This window comes from Cydia amplana, chromosome Z, assembly GCF_948474715.1.
Source record: "Cydia amplana chromosome Z, ilCydAmpl1.1, whole genome shotgun sequence".
NCBI classification, from domain to species: Eukaryota; Metazoa; Arthropoda; class Insecta; order Lepidoptera; family Tortricidae; genus Cydia; species Cydia amplana.
Genome location: NC_086096.1, coordinates 23,243,075 through 23,261,461, shown reverse-complemented (window position 1 = coordinate 23,261,461; position 18,387 = coordinate 23,243,075). Strand labels below are relative to the sequence as shown.

At 34.5% G+C, this 18,387-nt stretch overlaps 1 protein-coding gene across 1 annotated transcript; it reads right to left on the bottom strand.

Moving 5' to 3' along the window:
• Positions 1-1,415: 1,415 nt before the first annotated feature.
• Positions 1,416-10,415, bottom strand: LOC134661295 (nucleoside hydrolase-like). The gene is made up of 8 exons (XM_063517293.1): positions 10,289-10,415; positions 5,679-5,780; positions 4,485-4,584; positions 3,760-3,928; positions 3,215-3,331; positions 2,789-2,925; positions 1,941-2,127; positions 1,416-1,543 (listed from the first exon to the last, which is right to left on the bottom strand). Exons 1-8 carry the CDS (start codon positions 10,345-10,347, stop codon positions 1,416-1,418), a joined length of 999 nt encoding a protein of 332 aa, XP_063373363.1. The 5' UTR covers positions 10,348-10,415.
• Positions 10,416-18,387: the final 7,972 nt, after the last annotated feature.

Genomic DNA, 18,387 nt, shown 5'->3' with positions numbered 1-18,387 from the left:
ACTGTCACATATATGTAGGTTCTCTCTCAAGCCATTTCCGTCAGTAGAAAAGAGCGGCGAATTTAGAAAATGTAATACAATTATGTAATACCTACTATAACCTAGTACCTAAGCAAATCCGTAATATTTTCAATTGTATCTGTTAGGGAGACCTGTTATTGGCTTCATGATTGTATCCTAGTTATAAGTCTATATAGTTTGTTAAAGCTGTTGGTCTTCTAATAAAATAAAATAAATAAATAAAATAAAGTAAGCGCGCGAACGGTTATGGTCCCATACAAAATTGTAATTATGCTCCTTTTTCTACTGACAAACTTGCTTGACCGGCTATATACATATTAAATATTTCCATTGGAACTGAAAGTGGGGATTTATTGTGACTCAGCCTGTTCAAATGTTTTTGACCCGATTCGTGTACGCATGTAAATTTTGCAGGCTGTATAGCCTGTCCGATTTCTAAGATCAAGTTCGCCATACATTTACTATGGCGTACTTGATCTTAGAAAAACGGACAGACTATACCAGTACGGCTACCATCAGTTTGGCACTGACAAACGCCGTCGAGAACGTAATTTACTTTCTATACATCTCGCTCGTACTCGCATATTAGTGCAAACGAAATGTATAGAAAGTAAATTACGTTCTCGATAGCGTAAATGTCAGTTTTGACACTGTCAGTGACTCATGGTACGGGCTCTGAACGTGACTTCGCACTGCCATACAGATTGATAATAAAATATATAAAATACTTATTATAGCGGAATACATTTATACCTACAACAATGAATATTTAATTATGTTGAGTTAGTCTGTCATTTAATTTCATAACAACATTTTAACTAGTTATCTTTTAATCTGCATTAAATTATTATACGTGAATTATTTGACTGGTTCTTCAATGTATGGCATAAACCTATCCCTGTCCAAGTCATATTCTAATCAAATATGAACCGCGAACTCTCAGCGGCCAGTACGTACAGTAAGAAGGTTATTAGCGGATTAATGTCGCTGATTGGTAGTTATTGACATTATATGCATTTCATCTACACTTAGCTGTGTACGTTAGTGTAATAGAGACAGGCTCTGTAAACGTATCGTCTTATTTAAATGTAGGCGTAATTGTGTATGTGTGCTAATTTGGCCCGAGAATTTGAACGGTAATGTTCCCAAAGGCGGTTTCCAGTTATATGCTTTCACTGGTACCAGTGGTAGCTACCTAGCTACACCCACTGGGTAAATTATATTGATTCTCACTGTATTGCCTAACATCAACAAGTACACATGCAATTTATGTTCAATTGTACTACCGAAGAAAAAACTACGAAGTATACGCAACTTAAACACTTTATTCATAAACAATACACACATTTTTACGTAGGAAGGTAATCAAAACGTAAACGTACGTAAAAGTAAAATTATTTTTCAGCTGAGAAAACATTAATAATAAATTGTCTGTATTGTTCTTTATTGAGGTTAGTAGCAATCCTGACGTTGGCTTTATCTTTTTCTACAAAATCATTCGTATTGATGCCTCGTTTCTCACCTGCAAAAATTAATTTCATTACTGCGGACGACGGTAATGCTATATTTCAGGTAATTCGAAAGGAGAAGTACGAGTATCACCCCTACGTGAACATTTCAACATTCTAGGTAGTTACCGTCATTTACTCTACTAGTAAACTATTTAACAAATAGGACGATTTGTGCTTAATTAATTAAGCTAAAATTAGTTGCTCTGAAGAAAAGTAGTTTTATTATTTTAAAGACAAAACCAGTTTTAAATGTCTTGATTTAACAAGTTTTAACTAGCTACCTTTCCAAAGTTAAACATAGATTGGACCATTGTTAAAAAAAATAACAAATAAATTACTTTACTAATAAACGTTCATAATACAATTAACCTAAAAGTACGTTTGACAGTTTTGACGTACGTTGCTTACCGTTTAATGTTATTTTGTTCCTAGAATATGTGAATTCATCCACAATATCTGGCTTGATTGCTATCGCGATGACCGCAGGATCAAGAGCACGCCAACGTTCATTCTTTTTCATGGAAACTTGTTCATATTTGTTTATAGCTTTGACCACGTCGTTGTCGATTGTACCCAAGACCTGTTGTCTCCAATCCTGCAATGAATATGAGCGTTTTGTTTTAACTAAATTTTGAGTACTTTTGAGTGAGTTGTCCTAAGGACTTGATCCTTTGATGACTCAACCCAATTCCTGGTCTAATACTTAATACACGGAAATCGTCACAAACAAGGGGTGTTTCCTTGCACCATAAATAATAAAAAAGGCGCGGAATTCTCATAGCAGAAATCAAATGTCAAGAGGGATTGACTGTGTTTTATCGACTAGGTATCCATAAATAGGTATTTGTCACTTAACACGACATTGTTTAAGTAATTAAATTTAACTTTTGTATTAGCAAAACGTATCAAGTTCCCAAGCACGCGAGGCCGAAGGCCAAGCAGCAGGAATGAAGTGTTCGCATGCGGATCTTTTCTTTCTAGCAAAAGTACATCTTCATAACTTTTCCCTTTGGAAAACAAACTATTACACAAAAACTGCAGCACCAATAACAGCGCAAACAACAACAACAGTACCATTAGTACCAACTACACAACAACAACAACACGCACACCGCGAGGCCCTCAGGTCCCGTGCACCAAGCAAAATCTAGATAAGTATGTACTTAGGTAAAATTAGGAAAAAAAACGCTAGAAAAAATGTACGACTAGATTTTCATGTCCACGCTTTGGTTATGTAACAAAATAATTGTCTATACCTTGCTAAAATCAAGGTCCTTCCTCACTTGCGAGAATGGTAGAAGTGTGACCTTGTCCGGATTCATATTTTCCAAAACAATATGGTAAGCTTCGGGGTCCATTCGTGCATTAAATTCAGGTTCGGGATTGGCATCATCTATAAAACCACTTATCGAATCATTTTAGCATACAACATTTATTTTTGTTTTTATAATAGGTAGGTAGGTACAAGCCCACGTGGGTAGTGAAAGGGACACTGATTCGGTTTTTGTAACTATTTATGTTAAGCAGATAGGTACATAATATTTATTACAATTTGACTCTGATAGGTGTTTTTACATATCATAGAAATGTTTCTTGAGGGTACATTTTATTTTGGTAAGTTATTTATCTGTCTATCTACAGACTGAATCCAGAGCCTAAGCTAGGTTAGTATTAGTACATACCGTGAATGTGTCCAGCACCGATGTACAGATGAGCCAATCGATTAATAAATTCGGGATCCAACCTTACTGCCAAGGCGATGTTAGTTAAAGGCCCTAATGTGATAACAGTTACTTCACCTAAAATAAAAAAATAACAGAGTATGGTCGTGGCTTCGAGTGTGCAACGCACAGAACATTATTTTTAAGCTCAATCACACACCAGGAAGTGATACGAATTTAAGTTATACGTTATTATGAATATCTACCCTCTTTTGTATTTTATTTGTAATAAATAATAAATTATACTTAGATAATATTCACATTGACACATTGCAAATAGGTTGCGTAATAAAATTGTGTAGGTACGTTCAAAAAAAATGTTATTTAATCGTATAGGTATTATATCAAATGAAAGCTTATTATTATTTAACATAGGTACGTATATTAATTAATGTTGCTGCAAGAACTTAAACAACTGTCTTAGGTTCATATTACTGTGTTCACAACACTCTAACTTATTACAAAAGGCATAAGGTCCGTACAGTTAACAGTGTGGGCGATGGTACCTGGATGAGTTTTGGTTAGATCAATGAGTGCTGACACTGCGTTCTTCTCCTGGGCTGGCAGCAAATTGATCAATTGTTCGCCGCTATCTCCGAGTCCATCGTCTCCGTAATAGTTGCCTCTTTCATAATCTTTTAAAAGAGAGTCTTTAGCCCCTCTAAAGATAGGAATCTGAAAAGAAATACGAACACTATTCACATAAACCTATTGTTTTGTAAACCAAATCCAAAATTTCCTGGTAACGCAGCATATATTTACTTATGCACGATTGAGTCATTTGCAATACAAACCGGCTGAAAGATCGGCTCCATTTGGTAGGATTAAAGAACTTAAGAAACCCTTGCATCGACTGAAATTGCATCAATATCATCCTTCTATCAGGGTTGTCTGAATAAGAATTGGAAAATGATTTTAGACCAATCGTTATAGGCAATTACGAGGAATCTAGTTGCGGATATAAATTTATTAAATAGGTAATAAACTGTGTAAAATATTTTTAACAAAAAAATATGCTGACGGGAATATACCTTTATTCATTTTGTTCATAACTGCCTGCCTAGACCCATGTTATTGGCTACGATGCAGCGTCGATGAGATGACCTTACCGTATGACGACCTAGAGAAGAGACCCGTTACCCGGATTAGAACTCGGGATTTCTTCAGCTTCGTAGACAGGATCACTACACCGTACTACTCTAAGAGTCCGTTAAACTTATTAAGTACTCACATTTTGCCTTTTAGCTACTTTTAGAATTCTCTGGTTGTTGATACACACATTACTCTCTATTGTGTTACCATGGACTGTAGTAAGCGCTAAAAGTTGAGACCTGAAAATTGAGGAAAATTAATGTACGTATCAAACTAATACGAATTAAGTAAATTATAAAAAGCCGACTGCTGTTTGCTTTGCAAAAAAAAACACACAAAACACAAAACTACCAAACGTGTAACCTGATTCGCCCACAATGTGAAGGTTATGCGTCAGCCACCTGTCGTAGGGCCGGCAACGATCCCCGCCAACTACCTATGTAGGAGTACGAAGCAGCAGCACTAAAGCTTCGAAATAAATTAGAAGTGGTCGGTATTAAACTTTCGTGAGACATATTTTAAACTGAGGGCCTACCGCGAACCACGTTCGACGTGTTGCCTCCCTGTCATACTTACGTACGAATTTACAAGTGCGACAGAGAGGCAACACGTCGAACGTGGTTCGCGGTAGACCCTCAGTTTAGACGACAACGGTCGGAACTAAAAATTCAAGTGAGTGAAAGCGTTATCGTCTAAACAGTTTAAATTAGAAGTGGAAAAATCACTGTCACGGGCGAGTGTGGAAATCTTAATATATTTCTAAGCTTAAAAAGAGCATCGTTTGCGAAGGTTTCTGCTTAATACAAAATTAGTTTAGCAGTACTAAAAGGCACGCAGCGGCGTAACGAAATCGTAAACCGTCTAAAGCACGGTAGGTACGAAGGAGAAATCCGATGCCATCGGCAAGGCAAACCGCAAGCAGTGACAAGTTTAACTTTGGACTAATATTTTGACGATCTCTACGAGTACCTATACTAATATGCCAGGCCAAGGGATGCCGAGGGCTGGCAAAGGTCGGCGTCAGAAAATGTCTGTTTCCGTTGAGGCGCTTTTCCGAACTGTGTCAGGAAGAAAAAGGAAATCAGTTTCAATAGTAAACCGTATTTAATTGAGGTAGGTAAGCGATTTGATATTAATCGCTTCAACTCATTTTCAATAGTAGGTACTCATTTATTATGAAAATAACGAATTGATAACTTTTGCATGACGAATTAACTTTGCCTCATTTTGTTTTGAATGTTTTTTTTATTTGTATTACCATTGACACTTTTATGTTCTTGGTTTACGAACAACATGCGACTATTTCCGAGCATGTTTGAGAAAAAGTTCTTACCCATTGAAGTGCTTCTCATAAAGTAGCGCAAGGAATATGGCCACTGCGTCATCGCCACCAGAGTCATTGTCAATTATTAATTTGCTTTTTCTTAACGGAGACCTAAAACAATATACCTAAGGCAATATACTCAAAACACACTTCGACTTTCAACTGTCTACCGTCTACCTAAGCTTAGTGAAATCGGACCAAGATAACTCTGCATAGCATTTGCTAAGTATGGAAATGTCATCATTAACGTCAAATTTCTATGAAAATACGACGTATATAACACTACCCTTTGTTCTGTCAAAGTTGGTGCAGATTAAGCTAAGACGGACTCTATTACCTACAACATACCTACATTAAATAAGCTAAAAGCAAACCACCGGGGCAACACCAGATGTTGTGTCGCGACACTTATGTTTTTTTAAATCACTACATCGCACCTTTAGAATTATACTGACCTTATCCAAAATTTACAGATTTCGAGTTTCACTTATAAAAAGTCCTAAAATTATAAACCTCATCGAACCTTAATACAAAAGCGGCCCAATATAGGGTAGAAAGGGATAGACTAAGACTTCGGTCTTTTTCCCCCTCCCTCTAACTTCGCGTCATGTTCGGTTTGAGTGAGACGCAAGCAGTGATGCGCCGCGAGTGTTCTGAGCAGGTCGTTACTTGTTCGGTTTTGTGGCGACGTAAATAGATTTGAGTCAGTTTAGTAACAAAAATAAGGTAAGTAGACGTTTTTATTTTTAATACAATGAAGACTGAATTCATATTAAGTTCATTTCATACCAAAATCGATTCATTACCATATGACTCGTTTGGCTTTAAGTCACTCTATGATTAAAAACTAGTTCGATTTGAAGTCGCAATCATAAATGGGATTATATTATAACAAGAATAATCATTTATCTAGAGAGTTATCCAGGATACCGTCTTTTTTATAATAAAAATTAGCATATACTTAGTGACCATTTAAATCATGTGTCTGTGTAAATACTAACATTTGTTATTTAATTCATAAATGGGTCTTTTTATAAAACCAGTTAAACTGACAAGATAAATGACATTTATATTTTAATTAACATTCTAGGTATCTAAAGCCAAAAGAATTGAGCTTCCCATTAAAAACATATAGAAAATGAAAAAAAGGGCGGATTATATTTTAGATAAACGGGAAAAAAAATGGAAGCCAGATGAGACTGTATATTTTTATTTACATAACTTACTTATACGAATTATCTACATACACTTAGTCTGATCATCGGTTTTTTTCTAGGATAATGATGTCAGCAGTAAACAAAAATTTACTCCACGGCGAGGACAACAAAAGTTTGAAAAAATCAATGTGTCTGACATTAAAATTGCAAGTATTTGGTTTACAATGTTTTTAATGTTTATTGCAACTATAATACGTATTACTTATTTATCAGAATACTACTAATGATGTAAGACTATCGTTGGCAGATAATACCTACGGACAAAGAAGTAAATAATTATTTTATAAATATTCATAAAAACTAAAAAAAATTAACATTAGAAAGCTTTAACTTCAACTAAGCTAAGCACTATAATTATAGAAGTTCTTTCGCTGTTGAATAATATTTTTAAGAAATATAATTTTTATATTTCAGAATAATCCTGACAAGGAAAACAAATCATCAAGTAGCTGTTCAATAATAGACCGCTCTCCGGAAAAATCCATTCCATACATTGACCCAAAGACGTTTCTTGCTAGCAATAATAATGAGGTGAGTTTATAACTTTACGGTGTATTATTTGGTTATTAATAATGTTTTATAATTCATTCCCTGGCAAGAATTTAGCAGAAACTAATCTTATTATCTGTATTTCAGATAAAAGTTCAAAATAAAATCGAGGATATTCCTCAGAAACCAGATAAATCTGAGTTATCATCATCTCAGCAGGACGTTTTACTAAATAATACACCACAATCCAACAGTTCATCATCTAGCAGGTCATCATCTAATAGTTCTTCCTCTTCTTCAAGTAGATCATCATCGACATCTTCCTCATCCAGCAGCTCTTCTCGCATTAGTAATTCAAACGCGCATTCCATCATAGATGAGCCTTCAACATCTAAATGCATAGGACAAAGTATAAGCAGCAGACCTACAAAGAATTATCATCAATCACCTCTAAATTCCGATGAAAGCGATGTTGCCTTAAGCGACTCAGACCCGACTTACACTATAGTTCGTTTTTTTTTAGCATTAGAAATAAGGTAAACAATCTTGATGTGTCTTTTAATTGAAAAACACATTTTAAAAATAAGTTACGGTAAATATGTAACAATTATGAATCTAATACAATCTTTTATAGTCTTCTGCTTTCATAAGTAACAGTTATTGATTTTTAAAAAGTATTTTTCAATTAAAAGACATGTCAAAATCGCTTACCTTCTTTCAAGTTCTTTCTAATGCTAAAAAAACGAACTATATCAATAAGTCTATTCGTAGCGAACATGTACGTATATCTGATTCAAGCCCCAGCTCTAGTTCTTCGGCTCCTTCCAGATCAACTTCCAGGGCATCCAGAGACAACGGGGAGTCTGTTCCAGAAGTAACCAGAAGATCCAGAAAACGTACCAGAAATCCATCAAAATGGAAACAAAATGTTGCAAAAAGATTGAGAAATTCAGGAAAATCTTACGTATCGTCTATAACTAAAAAAGAAGTTCCTGCTTGCTCCATCAAAGATTTTTATAGTTCTATTCTCTAATTCAAAATATGTCCCAAAGTTTATGATAATGTTGATTAAGTTGATTATCAATAATTAGTAACAACTACAATTACTAAGGTGCCTATTATGTGATCTCTTTAGTAGAATAGGTATTTATAAGAATGGACCAAATGATCTTGTTCTGATCTGTTTTATTTTTTATTTTTTGAAGGATATTTGATTTTTTTGTTAACAGTTGTTGAATATGAACATCTTTTGTTTAGAGCATGAACATAAATACTTATGTACTAGAAAAGTGATTAGGTATTTTTCTAAACTTAGATATATAGTTCAGTAGTCCTATCTACAGAACATCTATTAAAATGGAAAGAAAAACATTGTTAAAATTAGTTTTTCTTTTATATATTTTTAGAAGGATATTTGATTTGTTTATTATGATTGTTGTTTAAGATGAAACCATATTTTTGACTAAAAATAAATCGTGTTCGAATATTGTTAATGTTTTATTAAAAATAGAAAGTGTCCCTTAAAACAATTGGAAGTTTACTATTGTATTGACTTAACTTGATATGATACGTTTTGAGTGTGTTATTGTTCAGTAATATTAAGCCCTATGTAGAAATCGGTCTTTAAAAAAAATATTATTTCAATCGTAAAGAGACCTAAAACTGATGCACTTTTTAAAAAAATATATAAAAAATAGTTACTACATTTATTTTATGTGTTAATGTATAAATCCATGTTAAGAAATAAGTAAAGTTTAATAAAATACAAGTTTTAGTAACTATTTCTCAATCAGAGCTCGGTAATCCCTCTTTATCTATGGAATTTATGAACTCGTCAATCTTTATTTAACGTTTCCCAAAAACTTGCATTTTTCTATTGTGTCACTATAATTCTAAAGGTGCGACATATTTCCGTCCAATGATAGTCACTACCTATGGTAGTTCCTGCAAGTCTCCTTTGATTGGACTAAATTTAAAAAATAATTGAAGATATGTTTTGACTGTATTTTTATTACTTTAAACATTACTAAATGAATGAACGTGCTTATTTTCCAAAAAATGTCTACAAACATTTTACGTGACAGACAATCTGACTGTACTTTTCTTTCCACATGCAACTAATACAAATCGAGACCATTCTAATAAGCCCAAACACTTACTTAGTTTGCGTTGTCTAATCATAGAGAGAGAGAGAAAAAAAAATGGTTCCCGCCAAATATGTGGTAAGTATGTGACTATCGTAACACCTGACTTAGGTCGTTACATAATGCTCAGTTATAAAAGCACTTTTTTAGGGTTCCGTAGCCAAATGGCAAAAAACGGAACCCTTATAGATTCGTCATGTCTGTCTGTCTGTCCGTCTGTCTGTCCGTCCGTATGTCACAGCCACTTTTCTCCGAACCGAAACTATAAGAACTATACTGTTGAAACTTGGTAAGTAGATGTATTCTGTGAACCGCATTAAGATTTTCACACAAAAATAGAAAAAAAAACAATAATTTTTTGGGGTTCCCCATACTTCGAACTGAAACTCAAAAATTTTTTTTTCATCAAACCCATACGTGTGGGTTATCTATGGATAGGTCTTCAAAAATGATATTGAGGTTTCTAATATCATTTTATTCTAAACTGAATAGTTTGCGCGAGAGACACTTCCAAAGTGGTAAAATGTGTGTCCCCCTCCCCTGTAACTTCTAAAATAAGAGAATGATAAAACTAAAAAAAATATACGATGTACATTACCTTGTAAACTTCCACCGAAAATTGGTTTGAACGAGATCTAGTAAGTAGTTTTTTTTCGAATACGTCATAAATCGCCTAAATACGGAACCCTTCATGGGCGAGTCCGACTCGCACTTGGCCGCTTTTTTAATATCTGTGATAACCTATTGTTATGGTTTCAATAAAGATTACCTTTCATTAGCAGCAGCACACGAAAATGATAAAATGATTAACACTGCGAATAAAAACATTTTAAGTCTAAAATTATTTCTCACACATGTGCCATTCTGCCCGTTCGGAGATAAACTAAAGTGACCCTGATTGATATCTTATGAACAAGTTAACCTATATAATATCATATGTGTATTACTATAATGCTGTAATTATGTAGCAAGTACCTCTCATAAATGTCGTCACCAGGATACTGCTTAGAACATCTGACACAGATGAAAGACCTATTAATAACTTATAACATAAGTTAGAACCCTTCGATCAACACGCGCTTCCGATACGTCGGAAGGGATAGGCCCAAGCGATATCTTGACATTCAAATCATTATGCCATTTTTCGCGGGGGGGAACGTGCACACAGTCGCACTTCTCACACACTTACATACAAAATCCAATCTGTAATGACGACACAAATACATAGACAATGACACCCTACACAGACAAATCTTGCACACCTCGATCTGTTTTTGTGTACGGACATCGCTCTGCTGCTATCGGAGAAGGCCGGTAAAAGCGTAGATGAGTGGTACTGCCTTTTGTAGGGATTTTGACAATGCCTTAAACAATACATTAGTTGCCTTCCTCATTATAGCAATTTCATTTTTTTACGATAACTAGAAAACTGTAGAACTTACTGACCCTTTCTTGCACTTAAATGAAAGGTAATTAAATTTGCTACAACTTTATTCACGCAATATATCTCATAGCATGAGCGGTTGTGCCCAGGGTTGGGCAGTATTTCAATTACATGTATTTGAAATACGTATTTGAAATACAAATTAGTATTTTGTATTTGTATTTCAAATACTACCTCAAAAGTATTTTGTATTTGGTATTTCAAATACTGCACTCACATGTATTTAGTATTTTGTATTTCAAATACTTCAAGCTTCAAAATACATTTCTATAAATACATTTTATTAAATTCTATAATCCTAAAATGTCTAATCTCTCGCACAAGCTGTGAGCCGACCGCGAACCTCCGATCCAGCCGAGATACAATTTTCATTGGCTGGATACTGGATCTATATTAGGTCAACTTCTGCGTGGAACTTTTCGTTTAAATCTAGGGGATAGGGTCATTGCAGTAGTTTCCGTCCATGCACTAGTTTTCGACGACTTGACGGATTATCAAATATATATTTCATTTTTAATTTACTACTTTTTGCGAAATCTTCATCTTCCTCGCGTTGTCCCGGCATTTTGCCACGGCTCATGGGAGCCTGGGGTCCGCTTGGAAACTAATCCTAGTAATTGGCGTTGGCACTAGTTTTTACGATAGCGACTGCCATCTGACCTTCCAACCCAGAGGGTAAACTAGGGCCGTAATTGCAATTAGTCCGGTTTCCTCACGATGTTTTCCTTCACCGAAAAGCGACTGGTAAATATCAAATGATATTTCGTATCAAATGATATAAAAACTCATTGGTTCGAGCCGGGGTTCGAACTCGCGACCTCCGGATTGCAAGTCGCACGCTCTTACCGCTAGGCCACCAGCGCTTCCTTTTTGCGAAATATCATTGTTATATGTAGACAGATATATTGCTTAGACGCCTTAGACATAAGGATTGAAATCAGTCCAAATTTGTGCAGGAATGTAGGTATATATTCAAATTTCGTCAAGTGGACGTAAACTAGAGCTGGACGAAAACTAGCGCAATGACCCTATAAGTTTATATGAAAGGATATTCGTTAACGTTAAAACTAAATGCTAAACAAAAAAATAAATAAAGGTATATTTTGTAATTGAAATACATTATTTTAAACACTGTAATTTGTATTTTGTATTTCAAATACCCGTCACCAAAGTAGTTTGTATTTTGTATTTCAAATACTTTTAAAAATGTATTTTGTAATTTGTATTTCAAATACGTGGAAGCCAGTATTTTGCCCAACCCTGGTTGTGCCGATATTTGTCCTGAAATATAGATAAAACTAAAAATTTCATTCTAAGGAAAAAAATAACCTTTTTTTAAAGTTCCATATCTCATGAACTATTTGACATACGGCGCTGTAAATGGGCTTAAATTGTTCCAAATTTAATGTTCTTTCAACATTACATAGCAAGTTTTGACCAAAAACCCATAGTTTTATAATAAAAGTGCAAAAACTGAAAAAAGTTCGAAATTTTTGCAAATTACGAAGGGAGCACAACTTTTTTTTGCTTGCAAAACATAGTGTCACATTCCTCCAAGGACTCCAAACAACATACACAAAAATATAGAACTACATCACGCAATGTTTTTTTAGGAGATTTTTTTGTAAGATTTGACTGATCTATTAGGCGGAATGCGGAATAAAAATGTAAATAAAATCACTAATCAATGCAAAATAATTCTTTTTTTCAATAGGTACGTAATAAACAGCATTAGTACATCAATTTACATAAGAAAAAAATAGCTAATATCATTACTATCTATGAGTACTGTGTGGCGCCGCTGGGGAGTATGCTTTCAACTTCACTTTCAATACTTTCACTTTCAATGCCGATTATTTCGTTTCCTATCACAGGTACAGTCATAAACATTATAGGTACATGATGTACTTTTTAGGTACATCATTTCACCATATAATTCATTGGTATTCATTATGGTGGCGCCGCTGCAGAGTAGCACACCTTTCTAATTCTTTAATTATGTCCTTAACGTCTTGATCCATTTCTTGAAATTCTTTTATTTTTTTAAGATTATGTATTAATTCTTCGTTAACCTTTGTTTCCGTATATAATATTTCTGATAGTTTAATTTTATCTTCTTGTAAAAACTCGCTCTGCGGTGGGTATCGAGACAAAACATCAGCTCCAACATTTTCCTTTCCCTTAATGTGTTGTATTTCATAATTAAATTGCTCTAAATAGCTTATCCAGCGCGTAACCCTAGCATTGTACAATTTCCAGTTCTTTACAAACACTAATGCTTTGTGATCTGTTTGTATAATCACTTTAGTTCCTCTCAAATAGGTCTCAAATTTTCCCAAACAACTAATTATAGTAAAGAATTCTTTCTCCTCAGCCAGTGCTTGAATTGTCCGTTTTCCTGAACAATTCACCAGATTATAATAAAATGAACAGATGGAACTATTGACTCCAAACTCGCCATAATCCGTAAATTATACTGTCAACAATCTACCTTTGTAGTTTGAATTTATAAATCTAATCAAAAGCTTTCAGTGATAGAGACGTAATCCTACCATAATTAAATGGCCTATGCATTGAGGGATGTGAACTTAAATAAATCAAATAGTCTTTTCTAAATAAAATCAGTACCTCATTAGATATAAAACAAATATTACTATGAAAAATCAGTATGTTGTCTTTAATAAATTGTAAAGGATCCCCCTTTTATTAATATTGAATTTACACAAAATTACTCTAAGTATAAATTTAATCAGCTCAAATCACTTAAAAATAACACTAAAACTTGAATATAGCTACAAGAGTTACAAATGGACTTATTTCCAGAGCTTTGCTAGACCTGTTATGTAATGAAATGCCAGAATTTAGCTTAGAATTAGTACATACTTTGATTACAACATTGAATTACTTTATCGGTTCTAACTTAAAGCAACATGGAAGGGAGACGGCATTCGCACTATTTCCCCTCTGCCTAGGTACAAGATCAACTGATCTAGCGCGGGTAATAAAACTAGTTGCGCTCGGATTTTAAACTAGACCGAGTCCATTGCTATATATCTCATGTAATTGATAGAGACGAAATCCTACCATAATTAAATGGCCTATGCATTGAGGGATGTGAACTTAAATAAATCAAATAGTCTTTTCTAAACTAGTAGTTCGCCCCGAACTGAGAACTCGCGGTTAACCAAAAATTATAATAGCGATTGACTTTGTTGCACCTACTTAGGTACTCGTATAGCGCGACATAAAATAATAGAAAATAAATGAGGGCGCCACTTTCTACGTAACTGTCACATTTTTGACGTAAAATGCTTACACATGGCAACAATTTAGTATGGACATTTTTGAGTTCCATTTTATTTAATTTCTACTATTTTATGTCGCTCTATAGGCGGCAATGGATCAAAGATCGCGTGGATTTATTGCAAGGTCTGTGGAGCCCTTAACTAATTGATTTAAGCAAAGAGTAGTATGTATATATAATATAGTTGGCCAAGCAGATCTTGTCAGTAGAAAAAGCGGCCAAGTGCGAGTCGGACTCGCCCATGAAGGGTTCCGTATTTAGGCGATTTATGACGTATAAAAAAAAACTACTTACTAGATCTCGTTCAAACCAATTTTCGGTGGAAGTTTACATGGTAATGTACATCATATATTTTTTTTAGTTTTATCATTCTCTTATTTTAGAAGTTACAGGGGGGGGGACACACATTTTACCACTTTGGAAGTGTCTCTCGCGCAAACTATTCAGTTTAGAAAAAAATGATATTAGGAACCTCAATATCATTTTTGAAGACCTATCCATAGATACCCCACACGTATGGGTTTGATGAAAAAAAAATTTTCGAGTTTCAGTTCGAAGTATGGGGAACCCCAAAAATTTATTGTTTTTTTTCTATTTTTGTGTGAAAATCTTAATGCGGTTCACAGAATACATCTACTTACCAAGTTTCAACAGTATAGTTCTTATAGTTTCGGAGAAAAGTGACTGTGACATACGGACGGACAGACAGACGGACAGACGGACAGACGGACAGACGGACAGACGGACAGACAGACAGACATGACGAATCTATAAGGGTTCCGTTTTTTGCCATTTGGCTACGGAACCCTAAAAATGTAGGCGCGAAAGGATATGGTCTCATAGAAAATTTGAGTTTCGCGCCTTTTTCTACTGACAAGATTTGCTTTTTTGCATCAATTTTGAAGCGCCATTTACAAGTTTAGCGTCAAGTAATATAGATGGCGCTATTTTTTCGAATAAAGGGCTTCGTATACGGCTGTCCCTACCCTGGATTACAGTCGCCACCATAGAGATTAAAATAAACTGTATCTGTGCTAAGCCGAAATATTTCCTGTCAAATGTCAAATACATATATTATGTTTATTCTATTTTATTTTTATCTTGCTAATTATTTCAAAATGGTATATATTAAAAACGATATTATAAAAGTGTAAGTCGAGCACTTTCATTTGATACTAAACTCGACCATGTTTCTTGCAAAAAAATGACCAGAATAGCAAGACCTCTCACAAACAGCTTTTTGGCCTTCTAAGCTCTTCTAGCTCAATAACCTCTTGATCGGGCCTGCTCATAATTTAATGACTAAAATATAATGCCCTCGACTACACGTTTACCCAATTTCATTTAAATTAGAACATAAGTTATTGAGTATCAAACTATCTTCTGACAGTTCAGCTTAAAAACATCGAAATGCCGAGACGTGCCGCTAGCCAGCCGCGTGTTCAAAGTCGAATGTAAGAACTTCGCTTCGCTTCGCTCGCTCGTTCGATAATGCCCTCGACTACACGTTTACCCAATTTCATTTAAATTAGAACAAATTTACTTAAGTTATTGAGTATCAAACTATCTTCTGACAGTTCAGCTTAAAAACATCGAAATGCCGAGACGTGCCGCTAGCCAGCCGCGTGTTCAAAGTCGAATGTAAGAACTTCGCTTCGCTTCGCTCGCTCGTTCGATAAAATCAGTACCTCATTAGATATAAAACAAATATTACTATGAAAAATCAGTATGTTATCCCTTAATAAATTGTAAAGGATCCCTCTTTTATTAATATTGAATTTACACAAAATTACTCTAAGTATAAATTTAATCAGCTCAAATCACTTAAAAATAACACTAAAACTTGAATATAGCTACAAGAGTTACAAATGGACTTATTTCCAGAGCTTTGCTAGACCTGTTATGTAATGAAATGCCAGAATTTAGCTTAGAATTAGTACATACTTTGATTACAACATTGAATTACTTTATCGGTTCTAACTTAAAGCAACACGGAAGGGAGACGGCATTCGCACTATTTCCCCTCTGCCTAGGTACAAGATCAACTGATCTAGCGCGGGTAATAAAACTATACTTGGTCAACCAGATCTTGACAGTAGAAAAATGCGGCAAATTTGAAAAATGTAGGCGCGAAGGGATATCGTCCCATAGAAAATTTGAATTTCGCGTCTTTTTTTACTAACAAGATTTAGTTGACCAGCTATAGTTGCGCTCGGATTTTAAACTAGACCGAGTCCAGACGCGCGAGTGAACACAGCAGCAGAAAAAATGCCTAATGGCTCGGTTTTTTGTTGTAAAAAGACGTCGGGTACCTACATCAAATTTACAAAAAGAAGGTGTTACATTTCACATGTAATATCTTTTTCACCTCAGCAGCTCGAACAAGGGTACTTTGATTCTTAAAAACAGTGAGCAAAATGCGATTTTGCTCACTAAGTGAGACAAAATGACGTTCAAGTGACCTTTATAGTCAAATGTCATTTCAACATGCGGGGTCTAATAAAAGTTCGAAATACTTTGGTTCTATTTTCTCTGTCCCTTTCACACTGTTAGCAAAAAGAAACAGACAAAAAAAAGTTAAAACGACATTCAACAGTATATTCACGGTTTATAATAGACCCCCGAAAAACTTCAGACCGCATCGTTCCAAACCACGTACGAGTATGAATTCTTAATAATTAATAAATAAAAATAAAGTTTAAGATTTCATAAAAACTGATAAAATACTATATTTTAGGTATTTTATTGTACAATTAAAATATCGAACTCAAAAAATACACAGATCATCACGCAAAATTAATTATTTTACTTTTAAGAATTTCTACTATAGTTGACAAATAGTACGTATCCGCAATTCGGACCGTATCTTACAAAGATTTTTTTTGTTGTCAAAGTTGGCGATTGAAGTGTCAGTTAATGTTTGTTATTTCTATATTATTTTACTGGAATTTATTATTACGTTTTGTTTTTGTGTTCCATTGCGGTAATTAAACTTGATTGTTTGTATATCTTAAGAAAACATGAGTGCAGGTATTAAGTGATGAAGAAGGATTACATTTTTCAAGTTGTCTAATAGGTATGTTCTCACTGCGCTGAGGTGAAAAATGTTGTGTACTACACGAGATCAAAGTTATTTACATCTCGTGCGCTTTTGAGTCCCTTACTACGCTCAAGATTCTAAATTAGATTCACTCGCTACGCTCGTGAATCTATTATAGAATCCTTCGCTTGCACGGGACTCAAATTAAGCACTCGAAGAAATATCAAACTTTGATCACTTGTTGTACAAATAACTATTTACACTTCATACATTTAAACACAATTATTATATTTTAGTCTCATGTAATTGCTGGATTTATCGATTTTGCTCGCCCAGTACAAATTGCGGATCGGTCGAGCGACAAATCCGACTTCTCATCTCTGAGAAAACAATAAAATTCTTAGACGAAAATGTGTTAGTGTGCGTGTTGTGACACTTGTGATTCGTATTGTATTTCGGCCCGTACAAGATTAGAACATTGAGCTTTATTGCTTAATATAAAAGTCCAGTTTTAATTAAATAATTGACCAGATTATGATACGTTATGACTAAAGTTCTTTGGTGAATAAAAACGAAACAGCAGGCTCAGGCATACATTTTCGCCGCGCGGTAGAAAAAGAGGGTTACGCCTTATGCCTTACGCTGTCTCGAGTTTATCATTTTTTCCCCACCTCAAAAAGTGCACAGCGCCGCTAAAGATGTTTTCACTTCAAAAAGTCAAAGTTTTATTTTTAAAGAAATTATAAGTAAACAAGACAAAAACTAAAACTAACGTGTGTATAATATATTACTATTTCGCTATATTTTAACTCGGTTTGAATAGAAGACACTTCATACATTTATATTTATTATCATGTTACTTCAAAAAAGTACTAAAGCACATTTCTGAACGAACCTTTAGAATTGACACTTGTCATTGTTGTCAATTTGTTGCAACCAAAATTAAATTATAACCTCTTCTCAATCTCAATAATCAATCAAAACTCAATAGCAATAGGTACTTGTCGCTAGATATGTAGATAAACTAAACTTGTACAAGAAAAATTTTAAGCGTTGTAGTCTAAACTGTCGAGTTACGAG